General features: G+C 35.0%; 1 protein-coding gene across 9 annotated transcripts in view; it reads left to right on the top strand.

Annotated features, from left to right (window-relative positions):
- PCDH15 (protocadherin related 15) overlaps positions 1-25,965 on the top strand; it is a 1,819,045-nt gene that overhangs the window by 1,368,670 nt on the left and 424,410 nt on the right. For all 9 annotated transcript variants that reach the window (XM_055274344.2, XM_055274341.2, XM_055274340.2 and 6 more), the window contains one exon: positions 10,882-10,990. In XM_055274344.2, coding sequence (XP_055130319.1) covers positions 10,882-10,990 — 109 coding nt within the window. The remainder of the gene's footprint in view (positions 1-10,881; positions 10,991-25,965) is intronic.

The raw sequence follows: 25,965 nt of genomic DNA, 5'->3' as shown, positions 1-25,965 counted from the left end.
TAATCTCACCTTGAAAATCATAATTCAAGCTCTAGGAAACTAGCTATTGAAAAGCTTTATTGCTACTTATTGGCAAGCTTGGCATATTTTGCTGTAGGACATAGGAGTTCACCATTCACTCTATTGGAATGTTTATGACATTGTTTATTGTACTACCCCAAAAGGCCATCTCAGTGAAGCACTTTGAGCCCCTATATGTGTATATGATTCACTCTTATGGCAAGATTATTTTGGCCTGTAGTTAAATGCAGCAACTTAGGAAGCTCAAAGATGTTGAAATTATAAATAGATTCTCAAAAAACATCATTATTTGTATTTAGATGTCCTACAGAAATTCAGAGAGCAAGGCAAGTATGTATGAGCCCCAAAAATACTCTAAATAATCTACAACCGAAAAACACTTTATTCAAAGTTTTTGAGTCTCTGTGTGCCACATGTACTGTCTGGTCCTACAGATATAAGAGAAAATAGACCTTCACTTTGCTCTCAAGAAAGTTATAGGGAAGCCAAATCAGTTTACATAAATTCTGATGTGGATGAGCACAATATTTCATCTATGGAAATAGATAAGGAAAATTATTGTCTATACCTCATATGGTCAGAATATGTGTACAGGTAGAGGAAATAGCCAAATATATATGAAAAGAGAAAGGGATAAATAAAACTATATTAAAATTAGAAATTTTTCTTTGACAAGATAACATTAATAGGGTCTAAATATAAGCCATAAGAATTGTGATATGTATAAAACTTTAAGCTGATAAATGATTTAATTACAATATATAAAGAACTCTTGTGAATCATTAAGGAAAACAGACAATTCAACTAAAAATAGGCAAGAGATATGGAACGGCACTTTACAAATGTCCAAGATCATCAAACAGTTGTTCAACGCCATTAATCATCAACAAAATTCAAGTTAAAGCAACTATAAGATAATAATACATATTCACTGGCTTTGCTAAAATCTTGAGACTGAAATTGATAAAGTTGTGAAAGAATTAGAATTCTCCTACTCTATGATAGAATGTAAACCACACAACCACATTAGAAAACTGACAATAATCTAGCCTATCAGAATGTGTACATACTCTGCAATTTTATTCTCATATTTAACACAAATGCAATCATATCAGCAAGAAGACAAACTCAAGAGTGTTTGTAAGAGCATTATCATCACAGCACACCCTAGAAGAAGTACAAAGTTCATCACCAGTTGAAAAAAATGAATATATAAAATATGATCTATTCATCTAATGGATGATAGTATAACCATTAATATGAGTTTACTAATACTGCACTTAATTATATGCAAGAATCTTACATGCATATATATCATATAAGATATAATAATTGATTAAAAAGCCATATATAAAAGGTTTTATACTATGTAATTCAATTTATAGAAAATTTAAAACAGATAAAACAAATCTTTCATATTACAAATCAGGCCATCTTTAGGATGGAAGTAGGGGCAGTTATGAGTAGATAATTTAATAAGTGGGTTTCTGAGATACTGGCAATATTCTATTTCTTGATCACAGTGTGATTACATGAATGAATTATAACTTTGTAATAATTTGTCCCAGACTGTGATCTAATGATTTAGGAAGGTATCTCATAACTTATATTTGAATAAGAAATTTATTTTTAAAAGCACATTATATATTGTGCAGTGAATATTCTTGTCAACACATCTCTGAGCATATGTCCCTCTCAATATTTATGTAAGATAAAGCTCAAAGGGCAGTCCTTAAGTTTAAGTTACACATATTATCAGACCTGGTGAAAATATCAATTTTTTTCCTGGAATTTTTAATTAAAACTTTGTGATAATTCATCAGACTGTGAACTATTGATTTATGAAGGTATCTCATAAGTTGTACTCGAATAAGAAATTTATTTTTTAAAAAAGCAAATTGTATATTGTACAATGAATATCCTTGTCAACACATCTCTAAGCATATCTCTCAATATTTATGTAAGATAAAGCTCAAATTGAAATGCTTTAATCTATACTATACATATTGTCAAACCTGGTGATAGATTTCATTTTTTTTTCCTTGAAATTAACCTGCTTTTTTTTTTCCGTCACAGATATAAAAGCCCCTATCTCCTCATGCCTTCAACAGTTCCAATTATTGGGATTGTTTTAAATCATTGCTAAGCAAGTATTTGCAATATTCTAAAGTAATCATTTACCTTTCTTATTTTCACCTATGTTGACTTCTAATACATGTGTTTTTCTCATATATTCACTTTTGTTCTAGAAAGATTTATTTGGCATAAGCAATCGACCAAAGATGTATCTGGTAAAGACTTACTTAGCAGTCTTCCAAAGCTTTATTTGGTAAAGTCAATATCTATCATAATTTTTTTCTGTATTCATTGTTAACCAATATTTAATCATTCTTTATTTAAAAATCAATTTTTTCCCATTGATTTGAACATTCACATTTATTACACACATACTCGGTAGAAATATAAAATGATAAAACCACTTGGGAAAACTGTATACTACTCTGCTTCATTTATCTAAATTAAAAATTTATGTTCTTTTACCAAACTAATGCATCTGATAATGCAAAATCAGATTTTATTTCTCCAAAATGAAATCAATAAAAAAGGACTACTTTGTTATATATGTTTCATATTTGTTGTCCTTGTTTTATTGCCTTCCTATTGAGTGAGGAGGCCTTATCTGGAGAGATTGAGGGTAAAAACCCTAGGGAGTGCTCACACAGTCCCTGCTAACAAGGAAGTCCTGGATAGAATTGTGATTTGACAATAAATTGAAGTCATCACAAAAACAGACATCTCCTGACCTGATGAGAGCACACAATGGGAACCATATCATTATTATCATTGAAATATTCATCCAAATTTAATGAGACTAAAATTATGAACAAATAAATTCTCCCAAGATTGTCTCCTTATCTTCATGATAAAGCAAACTCTGTCTGCTCAATTTCTTCCTTTCCTCTGACTTCCAGAGTGGGTCATGCTTGTCAAAATCGTTTGGAGGATTTTTGATGTGCATGATGGGAATGAAGGGGAGGTGAATAACAAGAAGATTTTGAGTTAGCCCTGAGGCAGTGTGAGAAGTAGGAACAAGAATAGTTGTTATAGAAATGGATAAGAATGGAAGAAAGCGTTGTAATAAATATTTCTGTGATCTATGTATCCTCCTTACAACATCTGTGAAATACATATTCTCAGGTTTGAGTTATGTGGAAATTGATTTTTGATAGTCAAAGCCAACTTGATTGCAGTAATGCTTGAGACTTTGTCACTTGGACAGTGTGGAACAAGTCACCAACGTTGAAGATTTTGTTACAGACTTTTATTATTTATTCATGGACAATAATTACTGGGTTACCACCAGCCAAGGTTTTCATCGCCTGTCTAGAAATCATTTGATGATCCATAGACAAGGGAGGCATATAATCCCAGGTAAACAAACTTTAAAGACAAAGACATTCAAGGAAATATTTTGAAAATAAGGGAAGTATCAGTAAAAGTATTCAAATATGCAATTGAGAGGATACTGAAATGCACATTTTGGAAACAAATTCAGTCACATTATACAAGGTAAATCTACACATACGTGGTAGAATAAAGAGTATGTTATTGGAGGGGTCATAAAATTTGCTCATGGAAATAATAAGGGTATTTTCTGTTAGCTCAGTGAGTTTTTGTTTTAATATGTGATAAGAAACACCATTAGGCATGAGGTGTTATGATTTTCATGAATCATGATTATATACCTATCTCAAATGTGCTCTTCACTCTTCTGTTCTAAGGATAATAATTATCAAAACCATTTGAGGAACTTTGATGTATGTTAGTGTATCAGTTTCAAAGATGTTTGTGAATGTTCAACCTGTGTTTCTTCCATAACAATACAAAAAGTTCAAAGTAATTGGTTTGGCTCATACTACTCACCCCAATTACTATTTTTTAAAATAATCTCACCAGAAAAAAACATTTTGATATGTCTGATACTTTTTCAAACAATCTGATATTTCTGACCCTTGAAAAAAGCAAAACTAAGCAAAGTGAAAACAGAAATGGTTGTTTGGCCTCTAAAGGGAATATATAATTGTATTTATGTCTATATGAATGTGTTTGAGAAAATTTTTGATTTGTTCTAGTTCTCTGTGTTAGTAACACATGGAAACAAGCAAGAATCTGGCTGAAAATAATCAAGAGCTTCGAGGAAAATAGTACATTTGCAATGTAATATGAAATGAGAATAATAATGTTCACTAACTTTTTTTTTTTTTTTTTTTGACACGGAGTCTCGCTCTGTCGCCCAGGCTGGAGTGTAGTGGCGCGATCCCGGCTCACTGCAAGCTCCGCCTCCCTGGTTCACGCCATTCTCCTGCCTCAGCCTCCCGAGTAGCTAGGACTACAGGCGCCCGCCACCAAGCCAGGCTAAATTTCTGTATTTTCAGTAGAGACGGGGTTTCACTGTGTTAGCCAGGATGATCTCGATCCCTGACCTCGTGATCCGTCCACCTCGGCCTCCCAAAGTGCTGGGATTACAGGCGTGACACTGACTTTCCTTACATGCAGTAGGAATCTTCTATTGTTAAAGGAAGTGTACAAATTGAATATTAATGACTTTAATGGATATTGAAAAAGCACCTATTTAAATGTAAAGAACACATAAAATTAGTGAAAGCAATTAAGTGCTAAGTAATAAATTCAATAACTTAGGTATTAAATTATATAGTTTCTAAGATTTCAGATCACTTAATTATTGGTCTTGGAATACTTACAGCATATTTTTACTATTTTAGCATAACTATCCTTTCTCCAAATACTATGATGTTATTACTTGATTAAAATACAGTGTAAAGATCTAAGCAATGATAAGTGTAATATTATATAATACATCCAAGTTTGGCTTTTATAACAGCAAACCATGTATTTGTATGAGCTCAGATTACCTTTCCAGGGATGTATCAAAACATATTCTTCCTTGAAGATAATTATAATGCCTTCAGTTAATTTGAAATACTTGGGCACATTCAGTGCACTAGTATGTATATATTACTCAGATGAAGACATCATTCAAATGCCAAGTTGAGAATATTTAGTATTTTAACAATGCTTCTATTATCTCTATCTCAACCAAGGCTGGAAGCTTTAATAATCAGTCTGCGAAATGTCATTTTTAAGTTTACTGACCCATCAACTTGTGTAAATGATAGATATTATTTCTCATTGGTGAAGTGAGAAGGATTTTAAAAGTAAGAAATGGTTTCAGATTATTTTAAAGACAACCTACCCATGCATGAAACAGTGAAAATCATATGCATTATGTATCCATTTAACATTAGGGATGATATCATTGGTTAAATCTTATTGTTCTATGGATCATGACTTCTGTTTACCTGCTATTAGCTAAACAGTGAATATATCCAATCTCTGAAATCTGAGTGTTTCTCTTGAATATACCTTTTGTTCAAGATAATGGTTTGAACACCTAAAAGACCAGAAACATGAGATTTTATTAAATCTGCAGAAACGCGTCTTAATCTTTTGTGATTGCTTGCTAATATGTTTTTACTAATGATTTTATATATATACATATATATATATACGTATATATATATATACACATATATATATACGTATATATATATATACACATATATATACGTATATATATATATATACACATATATATGTATATATATATATATATATATATATATATATATAAAATAGAATTCAGACCAAAAGTTCATTTTCAATCTGGTAGTGAGGTTTTATGAGGCATAATTAACCGTCACTCACATCAAATGTTAATTGCCTACTGTTATCTTCAGAATAATAAACAGTTGTGCATGAAAACGTTGTCTTAACATTGCTCAAAAGAGAAGTTGTGTCTCCAGAAAAGCTAATGAATAGGAAGCATGTATTCATAATAGAATAATCTTTAGGTTCTTGACTATATATTTACACAGTATTTTCACAGAAGACTTTTTTTGTTGTTGTTTAATCGTTTCTATGATTAACTTCTCAATATGAATCTCTTTATATGGACCTAATTCACTATAGTTATGTGTCCCCATGACTAAGACAGGGAATGTAGCTCTGACAGTTCAAACAGCAATGAAATGCAAATCTGCTATCCTGTGTGCTTCTAATATAGGCTTATCAACTGGAACAGAATTCAGGAGACATGACCTCTTCTTGAAGACAAATGAGACAGCAAAGAAAGCAGCTTTGCTTCAGAGGCAAAGTATAAAAGAACCATCCAGGGTTTGGGGAGCTCTTTTTGTGTTTTTTGACTTGATAACAAAAATTTGTTGAAATCTGTGAGGCACTAGGCTGAGGGTTATAAATACAAATAAGATATTTTCTGCCCACAGACCAATAAAGCTTTTGGCAAAAAGATAAATGTAACAATTGTAATAAAATAGAGGAACGTTTTGATACTTTCCATAAAGGATACCCAGGCATATTTGAGCTATGGGTGGACTTCTAATTTCTTCAACACATACCGTACTTCCTCTGTAATCTAGGCAGTAAAGTCAAAAGCTAAGAGAAATGAGGACGACAGAGAATAAGCAACAGCAATTACCATCTATGTGAAGAGACTCTGTTCTTCAGAAGAAACAAGTCACTGAATTAACCGCCTTTTCGGAACTGTGGAAGACCTGGCAGTAGCCACAGATGGACTGTTTTCTGGTAGTGGATATTACAAAGTTGATCAGAGAGTAGTGATCTCTTTGGATAACTCAATAGAATAAGTTGGCAAAAATATATTAAATATCTGCTATTTGCTAAATCCTGTAAATGATTACATTACTTCAATTCCTGGGCAAGAATAATTCTGTTCTCTTCATAGAGCTATAACTCTGTTCAATGAAAATAACAGAATTGGCCAGGTGCCGTGGCTCACTCCTGTAGTCCTAGCAGTTTGGGAGGCCGAGATGGGCGAATCACGAGGTCAAGAGATCCAGACCATCCTGGCAAACATGGTGAAACCCCGCCTCTACTAAAAACACAAAAATTAGCTGGGCGTGGTGGCGCATGCCTGTAGTCACAGCTACTCAGGAGGCTAAGGCAGGAGAATGGCGTGAACCCGGGAGGCGGAGCTTGCAGTGAGCCGGGATCGCGCCACTACACTCCAGCCTGGGCGACAGAGCGAGACTCTGTCTCAAAAAAAAAAAAGAAAAAAGAAGGAAATAAATAACAGAATTTAGAAGGTAACGTAAGTAAATGTCTCTAAGAGAGCCAACACACCATCTATTACTCTCTTTTCTTTAGCGTTTTATTAAATTGATACTCTAGGTTTAAAGTCCGAGAACGGACCTAAAACTAACTTAGGGAAAAAGAGGTTCATAATAAGGATACTATTTTTCAATAAATTCAAGGACAGTAATATGCTGGCACTTGGTAATCAAAGACTATTTCTTTTATCTGTTTCCTTTTTTCATCAGCATTGGATTCTTTACTACTACATACTGCTTTTTTTTTCCTTTTTCATTTTATTTTTACTCAGTTTGCTTTGGATTTACCCTGTTGTTAAAAAAAATACTTGAACTGAATACGTACATATTATTGCTATTTTACCTCTGTTCTCTCTGTGAAATTCTCACTTATTCTAAGGAACCGTTTCAACATGGGTTGTTCTTGCTTATGTGAATACCCTTTCCAGGCCTGGTTCCATCTACTGTGGAGATTGTGGTAGCAGACAGAAGTTCAAACATAATGCATGTTATTTATGTTGTTTCTTTTAATGAATGCATATAAATTATCTGCCTCTGACTTCAATGCTACATATCTTTATAAAATATATTAAATATTTAACAAGATCATCCTAAAAATCATAATTTTTAGTATTCTTTAATGTCATGTATTAATAATATTTAAAAATTTCAAGCTTCATGGAGCACAATTTACTTGAGAGGTAATCATACACATAATATTTAAAAAATCATTCTTTACACCTTTAATCCTAGATTATATGACAATTTCATTTATGGCAGCAGAAGGAAAAATAAATATTGTAAAATAAGTTGCTAATCTCTATAGGACAAGATAAAATGTCAATTCTGAAAAGTTATTTAAACCACACCATTTCTTTTAAATTTCCAGAAACTTGTGAAAGCCTTTATCAAGAGAGTTTATTTTATTTTATTCTCAATACTATAATTTATTTATTAATAATGTTAAAACAAATAGTACAGGGTATGGTAATGACATAGTCACACAGTACCAAATGGCTTTATGTAAAATATTTTCTATCCCATCTACCCTCACTTCCATGCTCAGTATCCTGAGATACTCACAGATTTTCATCTTCTGATTATTAATATAATTCTAAATACTACACTTGTTTATTTTTATTTCTTCAGTTCTTACTATATATATATATAATATTTAATTAGCAAGCAAATGTGCAAGATGAGGAATTTAATTTTCATTTCTCCCTTTCTCTTGGTTTTGTTTGATGTGTTATTTTTAGTTTTTACATCGCTTATACAATTCAATGTAAATAAGTTATGTTGCTCATTTCAACAACTCTATATATTATAGAAAGAATATTTTATACTATATTACTAGTTAACAAAGCTAAAACTGCTTATGTGTGGGTAACTTAGCAAATCTATAGAAATAAATAGATGAAGGTGATCAGCCAACATATCCTGAGATATTATGATTTGCTTACATTTTGCATTCCAAACGAAAAGCTAAGATTCAATTTTATTTTAATTTCTAGATAAGAAATTACTTATTTTATAATAGCAAAAATTGTTTGGGAAACATTGGTATATTTTTCTGACTATGAGATGCAGAATGGAACTGCAGAAAATCCTCAGATTTGAAATGCCTTCACAGGATCCAAACAGAGCCTCGGTTTTGGAAAAATTACTGCAGATTTAATTATATGAACCAGGATTGATACAGCTTAACTATAAGCTGACTTTGGCTGATGCAATCAGATTCCTTGGCGAAATGACTAGAAAGAACTTGTCAACTCTTAACTCCTGTGTTCAAACATACATATTTCAAAGAACTTCAGATTTTTTTTTTCAGTTTAGGGAGAAATACAGGTATTGCATACCAAGCAAATTGACTATTGGGAAAGTGTTTGTGTGTGTGTGTGTGTGTGTGTGTGTGTGAGAGAGAGAGAGAGAAAGGCAGTGTGGGAGGAAGAGTTCAGTGAGAGTTGTGTAATGAGAACAATAATCTTCTGGATTTAAAGGAGTAATTTTGATATTTATTTGGTATTTTCATGGTTCTGATTCCACATTTAAAGGAGAGAATAGAGTATTATTCTACCAACAACTCTTTATTTTCAGGAAAATACTGATAACATTTAGACTACTTAGGACCTATTCGTGATAATGAACTCAAGAGAAACCCCTATAATGTTTATGGTGTTTAAATTATTGGTCAATAATTATCCTTATTATAATTTCAATATAAAATTAAGTATTATAAATAATGTTTTAATATCATTGCTCTTTTTTCAGCATGCCATCACTCTACATTTTTGCTGAGAACTGACACTACTGGTTTTGTATAAAAGTACAGGACATATTTCAATGTTCTATCATTTGAGAAGAAATAATATGAGAACATTGCAGTAATTTTTTAGAATGTAAAGTTGCAGATATTGAGACATACTAAATGTTTGGGAAACAGTAGTTTAAGTTTCACAGCCCTCAGCCCAAATATGTAATGGAATTTCCCTTAGAATTACCCTTTAGAGGTATTTCGATTTAGAATTACCAGTTACACATTTGGGATGAGGGCTACAAAACTTAGAGTAGTGTTTCCCAAACTGTGTTCTAAAGGCATTATTTCAAAAAGAGGTTAATGGGTGTTTCTTGAAAGTGAGCAAATAGTACCCTTTTCTTAGAAAGTCCGTATGCAGATTAGCATAATTAAGTCTGAAAAGATTTGTGATATAGTTAATTGGCTTTCAAAACTGTATTTAATATCATATTTCCCAAGCGTATCTGTGCAGATAAGCTTTTTTTATTATTTTTCAACATACTATTGTTGTATTTTTAGCATATCTATTATGATCACAGTAGTCAGTAACCTCATATAACTTACCACCTGTTTTTGTAATGTTTTATTGCAACAGAGCCATGCCCACTTGGGCTTTTGTGCTGTAATGGCAGAGTTGAGAGTAGCTGCAACATAGACCATATTGTTGGCAAAACCTAAAGATAGTTATTATCTGGTCCTTTACAGAAAAATGTTTGCCAGTCCTGATAGCACAACAGAATAGGACATTAAATTGGGAAACACTGAATTTAAAGAAGTATATTATAATTTTAAACATTATTTCTTATAGACCATTGTAAAATACATGTACATACCTGTAATATTTAAAATCAATTTTAATTATATGAAATTTGCAATAATGTTACTTTTATTTTTATGAAATTATTTACTTTAAGTATTTATATTTTAATGTAATTGATGTGTATGAAACTAAAAAATGATTTAGCAAGGAAAGAATACAAGTATTCTTACAAATCTTGTCTAAAGCAAAGAGAAAACATTACTTCATAAACTATTTGAGAGGCTGCTATTTCTTTTGTGAAATCCTCTAGAGAAGATTAAAAATGCATTGTCATTCTTCCTTGCTTTCCTTTTAGGAGTAGTTACTGATATAAATGTCTATGTGCATAATTACTATGTCTTACCATTTTGACCTTGAGGATACTTTGCTCCCTCTTAACGTTCAAAATTAGCTAGTAAAAGGTATTAGATCATAAATGTTGAAACTTGAGTTTACTGTCTCAGATGTTATATAGATTTCCAAACTAAAATGTCTGTCTCAATCCTTCATGAAGTATTAGTAATGCAGCTGAATAAAACTCTCTAATTTTTTTTCAGGAAGAACTGAACCCCATTATTGTTACGCCACCAATCCAAGCCATTGATCAGGACCGGAATATTCAACCGCCATCAGATAGGCCAGGAATCCTCTATTCCATCCTTGTTGGTTTGTATCTGATAACATTTTACACTATCAATTATTGTAGAATCTTACAGTAACAAATTCTCTCAATTCCAAGGAAATATTTTAAATAACAAAGTTTATTATTTGACATGATTGTTACTTTTGTGTATAAACACATTTTAAAATAATAATTCAAGATATTTGCTGCCTCAATTAGTTGGACTGAAATGTGTAGAATGATAAATGAATAACTTTTACGGAAGAAGCAAAGCAATTCAAAATATTAGGAAATTAATCTACATATTAGTATTTTTCTACATATCAACTTATCATATAAAGCATCCTCTAGCACCAACTTTCAGCTTTTAATATAAAATGAAAAACATTTTACATGTGTTTTATCTTTGGTTGGTTACTATACATAATTGTGATAATATATGACTGAATTTAAAAAGAGCTATTTTGGAGCCATTTAAAAAAAAAGGTGAGAGAGCATGATTAGCCCAAGGGAACATGAAACATTAACCTTTGGCAAATATTTTTCTTGAAAAATTCCACAGAAACCATCCTAGTCCATCCCTATGCATATAGTCCTAGTTGGATCAAAAGCAAAAATGATGAGAAATTGATTATGCTGCTTTTCTTAGATTGCTTTTGCTGAAATAGGGATGTTGCTGATTTGCGTAGCCTCTAGACAGACAGATCCTTGTGAGACAGGCTATATATCTTTTAAGGAAGAAGGGGCCTCTTTTGAAGTGTGCTTGAAAAATAACTTTAATGGAGATCAGCATTAGCCCTCAACCCCTTTCTGTCCTCTTACTTGAAGCCTATGTGCATATACACATACACAACAACCAACAGATATTAGATTTGCAAATATCATACTGTATCCTTCTTAGAAATGCTGTCTGTAAAGAAAATTCAAGCAATTCTCTTTCAAGCCTTTGGTCTTTATAAAGACACAAATATCATAAGCAGAGCTCAGACTTTTATATTTGTAAAAAGCTTTCATAAACATGAAACTATTTTAAGTCTATAGAGATCTTGGTATAGATAATAAAGCATCATTTATTTCATTAACTGAAGGCTTGACTGTATGTCAATCACTGTATTAGATGCTAAAGACACAAATATGAGAGATGAATGTTCTAGGTTAGGGAGTCATGGAGTCTGTGGCTAAAAAAAGATTTAAAAAATTTAAAAGATAAATTAAAATACAGTATTTAAGGCACTCTAAAATTTGAACCACATGTAGGCTCATGAGAGGAGAGCATTAAGCATTTTACGAGAATTGCTTAGGAAGAGTCATTTTAGCAGAAAGACAGGAGTTTCCAGGTGGAAAAAGGGAGACAATTATCTATATAGATAATGCAGCATATGCAAAAGCCAAAGGATGAAATTTAAGAACAGGCTTGGATAATTATGATACTCAGAGCCAGTTGGATGCATTGGTGTTCAAGTTTGTTTTACTTTAGAAAGTTATGTGCATTCTTTTTCTTAACAAATGACCACCTACACTGTGAAGCAACCCATATCACTGACTTCGTGGAGCTAGTTTTCTGGAAGAAGAGATAGGCAATAAACAGTTACTATAATAAATAAGTGTTTATTATCAAAGTTAGAAAGTTGTGAATGCTATGGGAAAAATCGATCATATGAATGAGATTGGAAAAGCAGAGGAGGACTGTAGTAGAAGTTGTAGTATTAAGTAGTATCATCAGCACTTGCGTCATCAAAAGGTAAGCTATTAGCAAAGGCTTACAGAGGCTGAGGAAGTTATTCTCGTTGATATCTCCGGGAAGAGTTCTAGGCAGAGATCAAAACTGAAGCTTGCCAGGTGCGTTTCAGAAACAACAAGGGGGCCAGAAGTATTGGAAAGAAGTGAGTGAGGTAAAAGTAGAAAGGCGACAGATAAGAAGAGAGCAGAAACTAGAGAGCCTTGTATGTTATTTATCTACTTTGTATTTTTCTCTGAGTGAAATGAGGAGCCAATTAAAAGATTTTAACAGAAAAGTGACACAGTGATGGAAAGTTTCATCAGCCTACAACTGTAGGATAATGGATTGTCCCAAACAGTGGATATAAACTTATACAATTATTTGCTGTCACAGCTAAGGTAAATGAATAATATCCTTTTACACTATTTACATTTTTAGAAGGAAGAGAATTGTAGGGGCTGAGAGTGTAGCCTCTGGAAATTGTACTGTCCGTGTTAAAAATCCTGACTTTAACTCACACTGGACATAATTTTAGTTAAGTTATTTAGCCCCTCTTTACCTTTCTTTTTTTCTTCTTTTGAGACAGTGTCTTGCCCTGTCACCCACACTGGAGTGCAGCAGCACAATCATAGCTCACTGAAGCTTTGACCTCCTGGGTTCAAGCAATCCTCCTACCTTAGCCTCCCAAAGTTCTGGGATTACAGGTGTGAGCCACTAACTGACCAGATTATTCTTCTTTAATATAGGATTAACAAAAATAGATCTTTGTACAAAAGGATTGTGAGAATTTGATCCAATACATTGTAAATGTACATAATACTGCCTGGAAAAAAAGTTAATGCTCAGTACATTTTAGTTGACATTGTTATTAGCATTAGGAAGGAAAATAAGGCATGTTACCTAAGTCACATCAGTCTGGTACAAATGGAAACACAAAAACAAAAACCAGACACAGCACACGCACACACACACACACACACACACACAGAAGGGGATATCCATGACTCTGACTTCACGTACTTTGTCAAAACTCTTAATTTTCCTTAAATCCATCCAAGTACTTCTGAATATATGTGTTTATCCAAGCTAACGTTAAGTTACCACATGGAGGACTCCTCTCCTGCTTCCATTTGTTATAGACAGTCTCTGTTTACTATATGTGAGGCTACGGATGCTGATGTCTATGACAAGGTCATCCAAGGGCTGTTGTCAGCCTCTTCAATGGTCCTACTGTCGTGAACATCAATGGCAGAATTATTGACTACCCATAAAGTCTTTAAAGGAAAAGCTAGAGAATGGTGTTCATAGCAAGTTTTAAAAGGTTTAACATATTTCTGGGATTCTAAAAAGATAAAAGCAAGCTGTATATATACTCAGGAAACACTTGGGAAGGCCCTAAGCTCTCATCTCTGACTAACCTTGAAACTCTGCCAATGCAGTAACTTAAGGTCAAGATGGAACAACTCCATAAAGCAGCTAGACCTAAAAGATATCTACAAAACACTCCACCCCCTAACAGCAGAATACACATTCTTCTCAAGTGCACCTAGAATGTTTTTCAGTATAGATCATGTTAGGCCATAAAACCAATATCGTTAAATTGAAGATGATTGAAATAATACAAATTCTATTCTCTGACAAAAATGGAATGCAATTAGAAATTAATAGTGAAAGAAATTTTGGAAATTCACAAGTGTGTGGAAATTAAACAATATTCTTTAATCAATGACTCAAGAAAGACATAAAATCAGAAAAATACTTTGAGACAAATAAAAATAGCAATACATTGTAACATGTATTTTAATCTCTAATTAACAATGTAGTCTTTGTCACAAAGACAGTGGAAATGTTAAGCAAACTGAAGAAAAAGAGCAGAAGGGAGGCCAGCTGTGGTGACTCACACCTGTAATTCCAACATTTTGGGAGGCCGAGGCGGGTGGATTGCTTGAGACCCAGAGTTTGAGACCAGCCTGGGCAATATGGCAAAATCCCATCTCTACAAAAAATACAAGAATAAGCTGGGCATAGTGGTGTGCACCTGTGGCCTCAGCTACTCAGGAGGCTAAGGTGGGAGAATCACCTGGGTCCGGGAAGTCAAGGCTGCAGGGCTGCAGTGAGCCACGATCACATCATTTTACTCCAGCCTGAGTGATGGAGGAGATTGGAGGTGACTCTCTTTGAAAAAAAAAAAAAAAGAAAGCTAAACAATACAATAGAAATAATAGAGACTACAGTGGAAAATAATAAAACAGGGATTAGGAAAAGAGTAGAGATAATAAATGAAGCCAAAATCAATTCTTTGAAATCATCAACAAAATTAACAAACCTCTAGCTAGACTGGCCAGGAATAAAAGAGATAAGATGCAATTTACTAACTTGGAATGAAAGAGAGGACCTTCTATTTAGCTTACAGAAATAAAAAAATGTTATAAGGGAATATTATATACAATTTATGCCAACTAGACAAATGGATGCAATGGACAAATTCTTGGAATCAAACTATTCAAACTGACTTCAGAAAAAATAAAAAATTGGGGCAGACTTTCAACAAGTAAATAGACTGACTTAGTAATCAAAAAGATCTTCCCACAAAGAATAATTCTGGATCAGATGCTTTACTGGTAAGTTCTACCATTAGAGAATATTTAATACCCCTTCTGTGTTAGCCCATTCTTGCACTGCTATAAATAACTACCTGTTACTGGGTAATTTATAAATAAAAATAGGTTTAAGTGGCTCACAGTTCTACAAGCTGTACAAGAAGCATGGCTGGAGAAGCCTCAGGAAACTTTGAATCAGGGCTGAAGGGGAAGTTGGCGCATCTTACATGGCCAGAGCAGGAGAGAGAAGGGGTGGTACTACACACTTTTAAACAACCAGATCTCATGAGAACTGACTCACTGTCACCACTGTCACCAGAACAGCAAGGGGGAAATTTTCCCCCATGATTCAATGACCTCCTACCAGGTCCCTCCTGCTACATTGGAGATTACAATTTAACATGAGATTTGGGCAGGGAAACAAATCCAAACCATATCATGAAACCCCTGGTTCCTCTGAAATCTCATGTCCTTCTCACATTGCAAAATACAATCATCCTTTCTCAACAGTTCCCCAAGTCTTAACTGATTTCAGAATTAACTGAGAAGTCCACAGTCCAAAGTCTCATCTGAGACAAGGCAAGTCCCTTCCGCCTATGAGCCTGAAAATACTTACAAGATACAATGGGGGTACAGGCTTTGGGTGAATACACCCATTCCAAAAAAGGATAAATCAGTCAAAGCAAAGGGTCTACAGTCCCCATGGAAGTCTAAAACCCAGGAGGGCAGTCATTAAATCTTAAATCTCCAAAATAATCTCCTTTGACTTCATGTCTCATATCCAGGCCACACTGATGCATGGGGTGGGCTCCAAGGCCTTGGGTATTTCTGCCTCTGTGACTTTACACAGTACGGCCCCATTGGATGATTTCATGGGCTGGTGTTTGGTGCTTGTGCCTCATCCAGGTGCACATTGCAAGCTGCAAGTGGATCTACCATTCTGGGGTCTGGAGAATAGTTGCCTTCTTCTCACAGCTCCAATAGGCAGTGCCCCAGTGGGAACTCTGTATGGTGGCTCCCACCTCACATTTCCCTTCCACACTGCCCTGGTAGAGGTCTTCCATGAGGGCTCCACCCCTGCAGCAGATTTTTGCCTGGACATCCAGACATTTCCATACATCCTTTGAAATGTAAGTGGAGGCTTCCAAGCCTCAACCCTTGCCCTCTGTGTATCCACAGGTTTAACATCACATGGAAGCTGCCAAGGCTTATGGCTTGCATGCTCTGAAGCAGAGGCCTGAGACATATCTGGGGACCATGTAGGCATGGCTAGAGCTGGAATGGCTGGATGCAGGGAGCAGTGTCCTGAGGTTGCACAGGGCAGTGGAGCCATGGGCCTGGCCCACAAAACCATTCTTTCCTCCTAAGCTTCAAGGCCTATGGTGGAAAAGGCTGCCATGAAGCTCTCTGAAAGAAAAGCATAGTCTGTAGACCCCTTAATCATATATGTAGATGAAATTTCTGCCTCTAATTGTGTTATCAAGTCTGACCATTTTTAATGTAAATGTTAACAGCTATCAAGCTCTGTTGCAGCACTGTCATTAATAATGATATCCTACAATGTGTATTTATTTCTAATAATATAAGAAAGTCTGCTGACTTTAGCTTGTAACAGTAGCTTGTAGTATTAAGTACTCTTATATGAGCAGCTAATGTGTGAAAAGTAATATGTATTAAATATCATATAGATGAGATATATGTTACATACTAAAACATAAATATTATATTGTTGACAGTATTTTTTCTTATTTTTCAAAGTATGATTCTAATAATATGAATATTCTGGCAACTAAAATGTTGGTGTCACCCATTGATTAAGAATAGAGATACTAGAGCCAGAAAACTTGGTTTAATTTTTTTATAAACCTTCATTAACTCTGGTAGGTATTATCAAGTATAGCACTTTCATGGCCAGGTATACAGTATATTCATATTGGAAATGTGAAGAGAAAAACACATTTTTTATCCCTTCCTCAATGCATATATCACATTGAGAAGGCATGAAAATGTTCATGGGCCCTACATTTCTTCTATTGTTTATTTCATATTTCACAGTTATCATATTTCATTGTGTATTTCATATTTCACAGTTATCAGAGTCCATATTTTCTCTTTGTTTCCTTTTTTGTTTTCTTATTTTTTGTTTATATTTTCTTTTGTTTCATGATCCTTGTGCTACACAACTGAGTTCTTAGAACACTTACAGCTGAGCACATGTGTTTTTTTCAAACATTATATAACCTTAAACATACCCCCTGAGGTGTATTTTTCCTCATGCCTTACTATCCTCTAGAATGCTTCTTCTAATTTTAATGTACTTCTACATTTTGGAAATTATTTTTTAAAGAAAATATTCTTTATAGAATTTATTTAAAATAGTCCGTTTAATTGCATGTGCGCCTGCCTTTTAAGAAGGCAAAAGTGAAAGCTATCAAACTTCTGAAGGACTGATCCCAGAACTGAATCAGTAGAAATAATCTACTATCATATACTGGTCAAAGCAAGAACAACTCCTGCCCAGATTTAAGCTGAGGGGAAAAAAAGAGTATTTTACTTGTTAGGACACAAAAAATGTTTTCCATCTTTGATCTAATTCAAGTAATTCAAGGAGATGAGAAGGTTCACAAAATGGAGCTCTGAACTTTAAGACGTAAATAAGTTTAGGCAAGATTGTGTGTGTATGTTAGTGTATTATTCCGTTTTCATGCTGCTGATAAAGACATACCTGAGACTACATAATTTACAAAAGAAAGAGATTTAACGGACTTACAGTTCCACATGGTTGAGAAGGCCTCACAATCATGGTGGAAGGTGAATGGCATGTCTCACATGGCAACATATAAGAAAAGAGAGCTTGTGAAGGAAACTCCCACTTTTAATACCATCTTGTGAGATCTTGTGAGACTTATTCACTTTCATGAGAAGAGTACAGGAAAGACCCGCCTTCATGATTCAATTACCTCCCACAAGGTTCCTCCCATGAGATGTGGGAACTGTGAGAGTTACAATTCAAGATGAGATTTGGGTGGGGACACAGCCAAAACAATATTTAGTTAATGATAGCTACATTTTATAATGAATACATAAGTTTTCTGATCATTCATCCCATGAATTAAAAAATATTTTTGAGTACACACTCTAATATTTAAGAATTATACATGTATTGTATCAGTCATTAAATTTTCAGTGTTCCGATATCACATAGAAAATGATTAATTGTATTAGATATAAGTCAACGTTATAAATAATTGTATTAATTACATGAAAATTGTCAGTCTGACTTTATTTCTGGTCTGCCTGGATCTCCAGTTTTGACCTAATAACATGACTGATTAAGCTGTTTTAGCAGAGGAATGGGAAGTGATTTTTCCATCTCTGTTGGTGTTCACTTCTACACACATCATTAGTGTTACCTTTAATCTCAGGTTTATTTGCAGAGATATTTCTCAGCTATTTATTCATTTTTTGAGCATTAGTTTGGTGTAAAATTAGTATTATAAAATACAGATTCCTTTAACTGGCCAAATGTAAACCAAAAGTCACTGCGATGTGTTGAAAGCAAACAGACAAGAGAGAAGGCTACTTGTGTTGCTTAATTTTATTTCACAGCTTGACTGGTTTAAGGCATGTAGAAAGAGCTGGTAAAACATTATTTCTGGGTCTGTCTAAGAGATTGTTTCAAAAAGAGACTAATATTTGAATCAGAAGACTGAGTGAAGAAGATCTGCTCTCACCAATATGGGCAGGCATCATCCAGTCCACTGAGGGCCTGAATAGAACAAAAAGGCAGAGGAAGGATGTGTTCTCTCTTCTCGAACTGGAACATCCATCTTCTCCTGCCAGCAAACATTAGAGTGCTTAGTTCTGAGGCTTTCAGATTCTGAGACTTATACCAATGACTCCCCTGGTTCTTAGGCCTCTGGACCTGGCAAAAAATGCACCACCAGTTTTTCTGGTTCTCTAATTTGCAGATGGTAGATGCACTTAGCACTTATAACAAATGATATTGCTTGGCTGTGTCACCACCCAAATCTCATTTTGAATCCTGCATGTTGTGGGAGGGACAAGGTGGGAGGTAATTGAATAATGGAGACAAGTCTTTCCTTTGCTGTTATTGTGATAGTGAATAAATCTCACAAGATCTGATGATTTTTTTTAAAAAGAGGAGTTCCCCTGCACAAGTGCTCTCTCTTTGCCTACTGCCATCCATGTAAGATGAGACTTGCTCCTCCTTGCCTTCCACCATGATTGTAAGGCTTCCTCAGCCATGTGGAACTGTAAGTCCAATTAAACCCTTTTCTTTTGTAAATTGCCCAGTCTCTGGTATGTCTTTATCAGCCGTGTGAAAATGAACTAATACAGTAAATTGGTAACAGGAGTGGGGTGTTGCTGAAAAGAGACCCAAAAATGTGGAAACGACTTTGGAACTGGGTAACAGGCAGAGATTGGAACAGTTTGCAGGGCTCAGTAGAAGACAGGAAGATGTGAGAAAGTTTGGAACTCTCTAGAGACTTACCGAATGGCTTTGACCAAAATGATGATAATGATATTAATGATGAAAACCAGGCTGAGGTGGTCTCAGATGGAGATGAGGAACTTGTTGGTAACTGGAGCAAAGGTGACTCTTGTTATGTTTTAGCAAAGAGACTGGCAGCATTTTGCCCCTGCCATAGAGATTTGTGGAACTTTGAACTTGAGACAGATGATTGAGGGTATCTGGTGGAAGAAATTTCTAAGTAGCAAAGCATTCAAGAGTTAACTTGGGTGCTGTTAAAGGCATTCAGTTTTATTAGGGAAACAGAGCATAAAAGTTCAGAATATTTACAGCTTGATAATTTGATAGAAAAGAAAATCCCATTTTTTGGGGAGAAATTCAAGCTGGCTGCAGAAATTTGCATAAGTAACGAGGAGCTGTATGTTAATCCTGAAGATAATGGGAAAAATTTCTCCAGGACATGTCAGAGGTCTTCATGACAGCCCCTCCCATTCCCAGCCTGGAGGCCTGGGGAGAAAAGATGTTTTTGTGGGCTGGGCCCAGGATCCCTATGCTGTGTGCAGACTTGGGACTTATTGCCCTGTGTCCCAGCTGCTCCAGCTGTGGCTGAAAGGGGCCAACATAGAGCTCAGGTCCTGGCTTCAGAGGGTGCAAGCCCCAAACTTCAGCAGCTTCCACATAGTATTGAACCTGTGAGTGCACAGAAGTCAAGAATTGAGGTTTGGGAAGCTCCACCTAGATTTCAGAAGATGTGTGGAAATGCCTTGTATGTCAAGGCAGAAGTTTGCTTAGGGGCAGGGATCTCATGAAGAATCTCTGCTAGTGCAGTACAGGAGGGAAATTTGGCGCCAGAGCACCCACACTGAGTCCTTTCTAGGTCAACACCTAGTGGAGCTGTGAGAAGAGGGCCACCATCTTACAGACCCCAGAATGGTAGATCCACTGAGAGTTTACATAGTACATCTGGAAAAACCACAGACACCCAACACCAGCCCATGAAAGCAACCAGGAGGGGGCTACACTCTGCAAAGCAACAGGGGTGGAGTTGTCCAAGGCTGTGGAAGCCCACCATTTACATCAGCATGACCTGGATGTGAGACATGGAGTCAAAGGAGATCATTTCATAGCTTTAAGATTTGACTTCCCTGCTGGATTTTGGACTTGGGGGCCTGTAGACCCTTTGTTTTGGCCAATTTCTCCCATTTGGAATGGCTGTATTTACCCAATGCCTGTATCCCCACTCTATCTAGAAAGTAACTAGCCTGCTTTTGATTTTACAGATGCATAGGTGGAAGGAACTTGCCTTGTCTCCGGTGAGACTTTGGACTGTGGACTTTTGAGTTAATGCTGAAATGGGTTAACACTTTGGAGGACTATTGAGAAGGCATGATTTGTTTTGAAATGTGAGGATGTGAGATTTGAGAGAGGCCAGGTGCAGAATGACATGATTTGGCTGTGTCTCACCCAAATCTCACCTAGAGATGGGATCTCACTATGCTATGAAGGCTGATCTTGAACTCCTGACACAGGTGATCTGCCTGCCTCAGCCTCCCAAAGTGCTGGGATTATAGGCATGAGCCACCGTTTCTGGCCATAGATCTCATCTTGAATTCCCACATGTTGTGGGAGGGACCATGTGGGAGATAACTGAATAATGGTGGCCAGTCTTTCCCCTGCTGTTTTCATGATAGTGAATAATCTCATGAGATCTGATGGTTTTAAAGAGAGGAGTTCCCCTGCAGAAGCTCTCTCTCTCCCTTTGCCTGCTGCCATCCATGTAAGAAGTGACTTGCTTTTCCTTGCCTTCCACCATGATTGTGAGGCTTCCCAAGCCACGTGGAACTGTAAGTCCAATTAAACCTTTTTCTTTTGTAAATTGCCCAGTCTTGGGTATGTCTTTTCAGCAGTGTGAAAATGGACTAGAACAACAAATTCCCATAATCAATCAGCCAATTGATTGAGAGAATCAATCTCTCTCTCTCTCTTTCTTTCTCACTGTCAGTGCTAATATGTCCTTATAGCCTATTCGTTTTGTTTCTCTAAAGAACTCTGAATAATATATATTCAGTTATATATATAATATATATTCAGTTATATATATAATATATATTCAGTTATATATAATATATATTCAGTTATATATAATATATATTCAGTTATATATATAATATATATTCAGTTATATATAATATATTATATATATTAATCATGGTGATACTATCTTGATCAACACGTGTAATTAAAATTCTACATTTTAAATATATAAAGATAATTGTGTAGCATTTTTTTCTTTATCCTACAGAAAACCCATAATCTTCAAAATTGTAAGCTTTTCACCAAGGGATTAATTTAGGTTGCCATTTCCTCTATAATACTGAAAAAGTGAAAAATGTAGAATTTTCTTAGCATATATAAGATAAAAATAAATGTTTTGGCAACCACTAATTATGTTGGCTCTAATAATTATAGTGCTGAAATTCACTATATTATTTATAATTGTGATAATAAACATAGTTATCAATTTTACATCTAAATTTAGGCAATCAAAGCTGTTTCTAAAGAACAGCTTTAGGTTGACTGTAAACATTGTGTATAATGAAAGCACAAACATTAAGTGTTCTTAGTTCTCACTAGAAAAGCATCACACTTTTAAGAAATGCAGGGAAATACATTTCACTTGGCTTTTCTCTTTGTCCAAGGAGATGTATTTTTAAATTGCTAGTTATACTCTTGTTGAGTTAATATTCTATAAGGATGTCTAAAAACCAACCTTCCAGAAAGAGATGGCCGATGAAGCCAAAGTGTCTAATTCACTGAACTCAGGCTATACAGCATAACAGGAAAGAGTTTACACTCTGGATTTAGATACCTTGACTTCTGACCCAGTCATTTACTAACCATGAGAGTTCAGAATATTTTACTTAACTTCTGTGAGTGTTGGTCTCTTCATAGATCAAGTAATAAATATCTTTCCCATAAGATTGTTTTGAAACTTAGATGAGCTAGATCATTTTCAAATAAAGAGATTATAACATTTTCACCATAGTAACTAGTTAACAGCTAGTTAAGTATTACTCTCTGGGAAATGAAAATCTTTCCCAGCTCAGCGCCTATTATTCAATTATCTTCAGCATTTTGGGTTCATTCTTCCAGGATCCCTGCTCCATCCTATGCTGATGAAAGCTAGGGTAAAAGCAACCCAAAGCAAATGATAAATTATATTGCATTTTTGAAAACTCTTACTGAAAAATATATAAAATAAGAGATAGTAAATAAAATCACCATTTGGCATCACTTAGTATCAAGAATTATGAAGACTTGGCCAAACTTATTAAAATGTATATGTCTATCAATTTTTTTCCTCATTATTTTGAAAAAAATATAATTTTAATCCACAAATATTTGAATTTATGCTTCTAAAATAACTATTTTTAGAACATTCCTACAATATCATAGCACATATAAAATATATAACAATCCTTATTTAATATTAAATATCAGTCAGTGTTTATTTTCACTTTCTCACAAATATTATTTTTGTTTTTTAGAGTTTCTTTTTTGTTTTTGTTTTTCTTGGAAAGGGAGAGATGCAAGGGGACCAGAATTCACGTAAGTCCACACGTTGGTATTGACACTTCTCCTAAGTCTCTCTCTTTTTTTTTGAGACAGAGTCTTATTCTGTTACCCAGGCTGGAGTGCAGTGGCAGGATCTTGGCTCACTGCAAGCTCCACCTCCTGGGTTCACACCATTCTCCTGCCTCAGCCTCCTGAGTAGCTGGGACTACAGGTACCCGCCACCACGCCTGGCTAATTTTTTTTGTATTTTCAGTAGAGACAGGGTTTCACTGTGTTAGCCAGGCTGGTCTCGATCTCCTGACCTTGTGAGCCACCGGTCTCGGCCTCCCAGAGTGCTGGGCTTACAGGCGTGAACCACCAAGCCCAGCCTTTCCTAAGTCTCCTTTTTTTTTTCTTTTCTTTTCTTTTTTTTTTTCTTTTTTTGAGACAGAGTCTCGCTCTGTCACCCAGGCTGGAGTGCAGTGGCACTATCTCAGCTCACTGCAAGCTCAGCCTCCCAGGTTCACGCCATTCTCCTGCCTCAGCCTCCTGAGTAGCTGGGACTACAGGTGCCCACCACCACGCCCATCTAATTTTTTGTATGTTTTCTTTTTAGTAGAGACGAGGTTTCACTGTGTTGGCCAGGATGGTCTCGATCTCCTGACCTCGTGATCTGCCCGCCTCAGCCTCCCAAAGCGTTGGGATTACAGGTGTGAGCCACCTGCCCGGCCCTAAGTCTATTTTAATCTACAGTGGTTCTCTTTCCATTTATTTTTAAATTGTTTTCTTGTGATTCATTTATTGAGAAGTCAAGTTGTTTATATTATGGAGTTTCTCATCGTCTTAATTGTACTTTCCTTGGTTTAATTTTACATGTTACTCTGTCCCATATGTTTCCTATAAATTTTGACACTTAATCAAATAACATTTTTTGTTTGTTTCTTTGTTGGGTTTTCTCAAAACTGTTTCATAGATGGTATAATAGTCTGCTTGGGCTGCCATTAAAAAACACCCTAGACTGAGTAGCTTAAGCAACAGAAAGGTGTTTTCTCACAGTTCTGGAGGCTGGAAGCCTGAGATCAAGGTGCTTTCGTGGTTGGTATTTGATGAAGCTTCTCCAGCTGCTTTCTTGTGTCTTCACATGGCCTTTCCTCTGTGTGCCCTTGGACGGAGAGAGAGGGAAGAGATAGAAAGAGAGACAAAGAGAACACCAGTCCCATCAGATTTAAGAGCCCACCCATATAAACTCATTTAGTCTGATTACCTTCTTAAAAGGGTCTATCTCTCTATAATGGTCACATTGGGAGTAAGGGCTTCAACATAAAATTGTTAATGGTGGGGGGACAACTCAGGCCATAGCAGATGATGTTGAATTAATTCTTCTATTGAGAGGTATATATGTGGGTTTATCTCTTTTGTGTGATATTAGCAGCATTTAGTGCTCAATGCCATGATCCATTCATTTATGAGGGGTTGTAAAATGATGGCACTCTGATATTATTACTCTTCTTAAATTATTAGCTGAAATAATTTCTTAATGAGACACTTTTTAATCAATTGTTTACCCCATGTTAAGATCATATGGAAAAAGCATGCTCTGTTTTCTTCTTTTCTAATTTACAAAATATTTCTCTAGCAGGCTCCAAAAGTGATCAATACATTGTTTTGCAACACTGTCATAAACTTATGAATTTAAGCATATTTGATCTGTTTCAAATCATTATTGATATGATCCTTATTGATGCTCAAATTGCCTTATCTTTAGCTTAGAAAAAAAAAAAACCTTTTGGCTCTTGAAAACTTTTCACATCAGTTTAGTAGTCTTGGAATTCTTTCTTGCTACTTGGTGTGAGCAGGTGTTTCACAGCTATTTGTTGATTTTCTGCACTGGACCTGAAATCAGCTCTCTCTCTCAGAAATCTTAACTGCTTTTATTGGTAAATAGTATTTCAAAACCATAGTCTGAACATTAGAAATATTAATTGCTTCTATATTGGCCATTATATATAGTTCTGTGTTTCAGCATTCAGAGCTATGTTGTATGCATTTTGTTTCTTAAGATAAACTACAACCTGAGTTTAAACTTCCACTGCCAATTCAAAATCAAAACCATAGGTGTTCTATTTTACCTCTTTAATTTTTAATTTCTATCTCTTTATCATCCCCTGCCAAGAATCCAGCTTTCAATATTGAAAAGAATAGAATCAGAATGACACATAATAATGTACTTATTTATTGTAAAATACTCCTATAACTATCTTAGAATCACAACATACCACCAATATGATTACTGTAGATAGCTTAACTTTTTGTGTTTTATAATTTCTTTTGTACTTCACCTATATTACACTGTGGGTGTGATGTCAATACTACTTTTAAAATTCACCTGGGGTAGTTCTTTTTTGTTTGTGCTTGTGCCAACAACTAAATATACATTTAGATTGAATTATTTTATTTTATTTTTAGAGAAGTCCTTGAATTTCATTAGTTTTATAATTAATAATATACAACATATGTAGCTCTAAAATTTAAAAAACATGATACAGTTAATGAAATTTAGTTTCAATGTCTATCCTCTCCACATGTTCCCTCTATTTCTCGTAAGTAACAACTTATTATGTTACAGTCTATCTTTGATTTTTTATTGTG

This window comes from Symphalangus syndactylus, chromosome 4 (genome assembly GCF_028878055.3).
Source record: "Symphalangus syndactylus isolate Jambi chromosome 4, NHGRI_mSymSyn1-v2.1_pri, whole genome shotgun sequence".
Classification (NCBI taxonomy): Eukaryota; Metazoa; Chordata; class Mammalia; order Primates; family Hylobatidae; genus Symphalangus; species Symphalangus syndactylus.
Note: the sequence above shows the minus strand (reverse complement) of the source record. Positions and strands in the feature narration are given on the sequence as shown.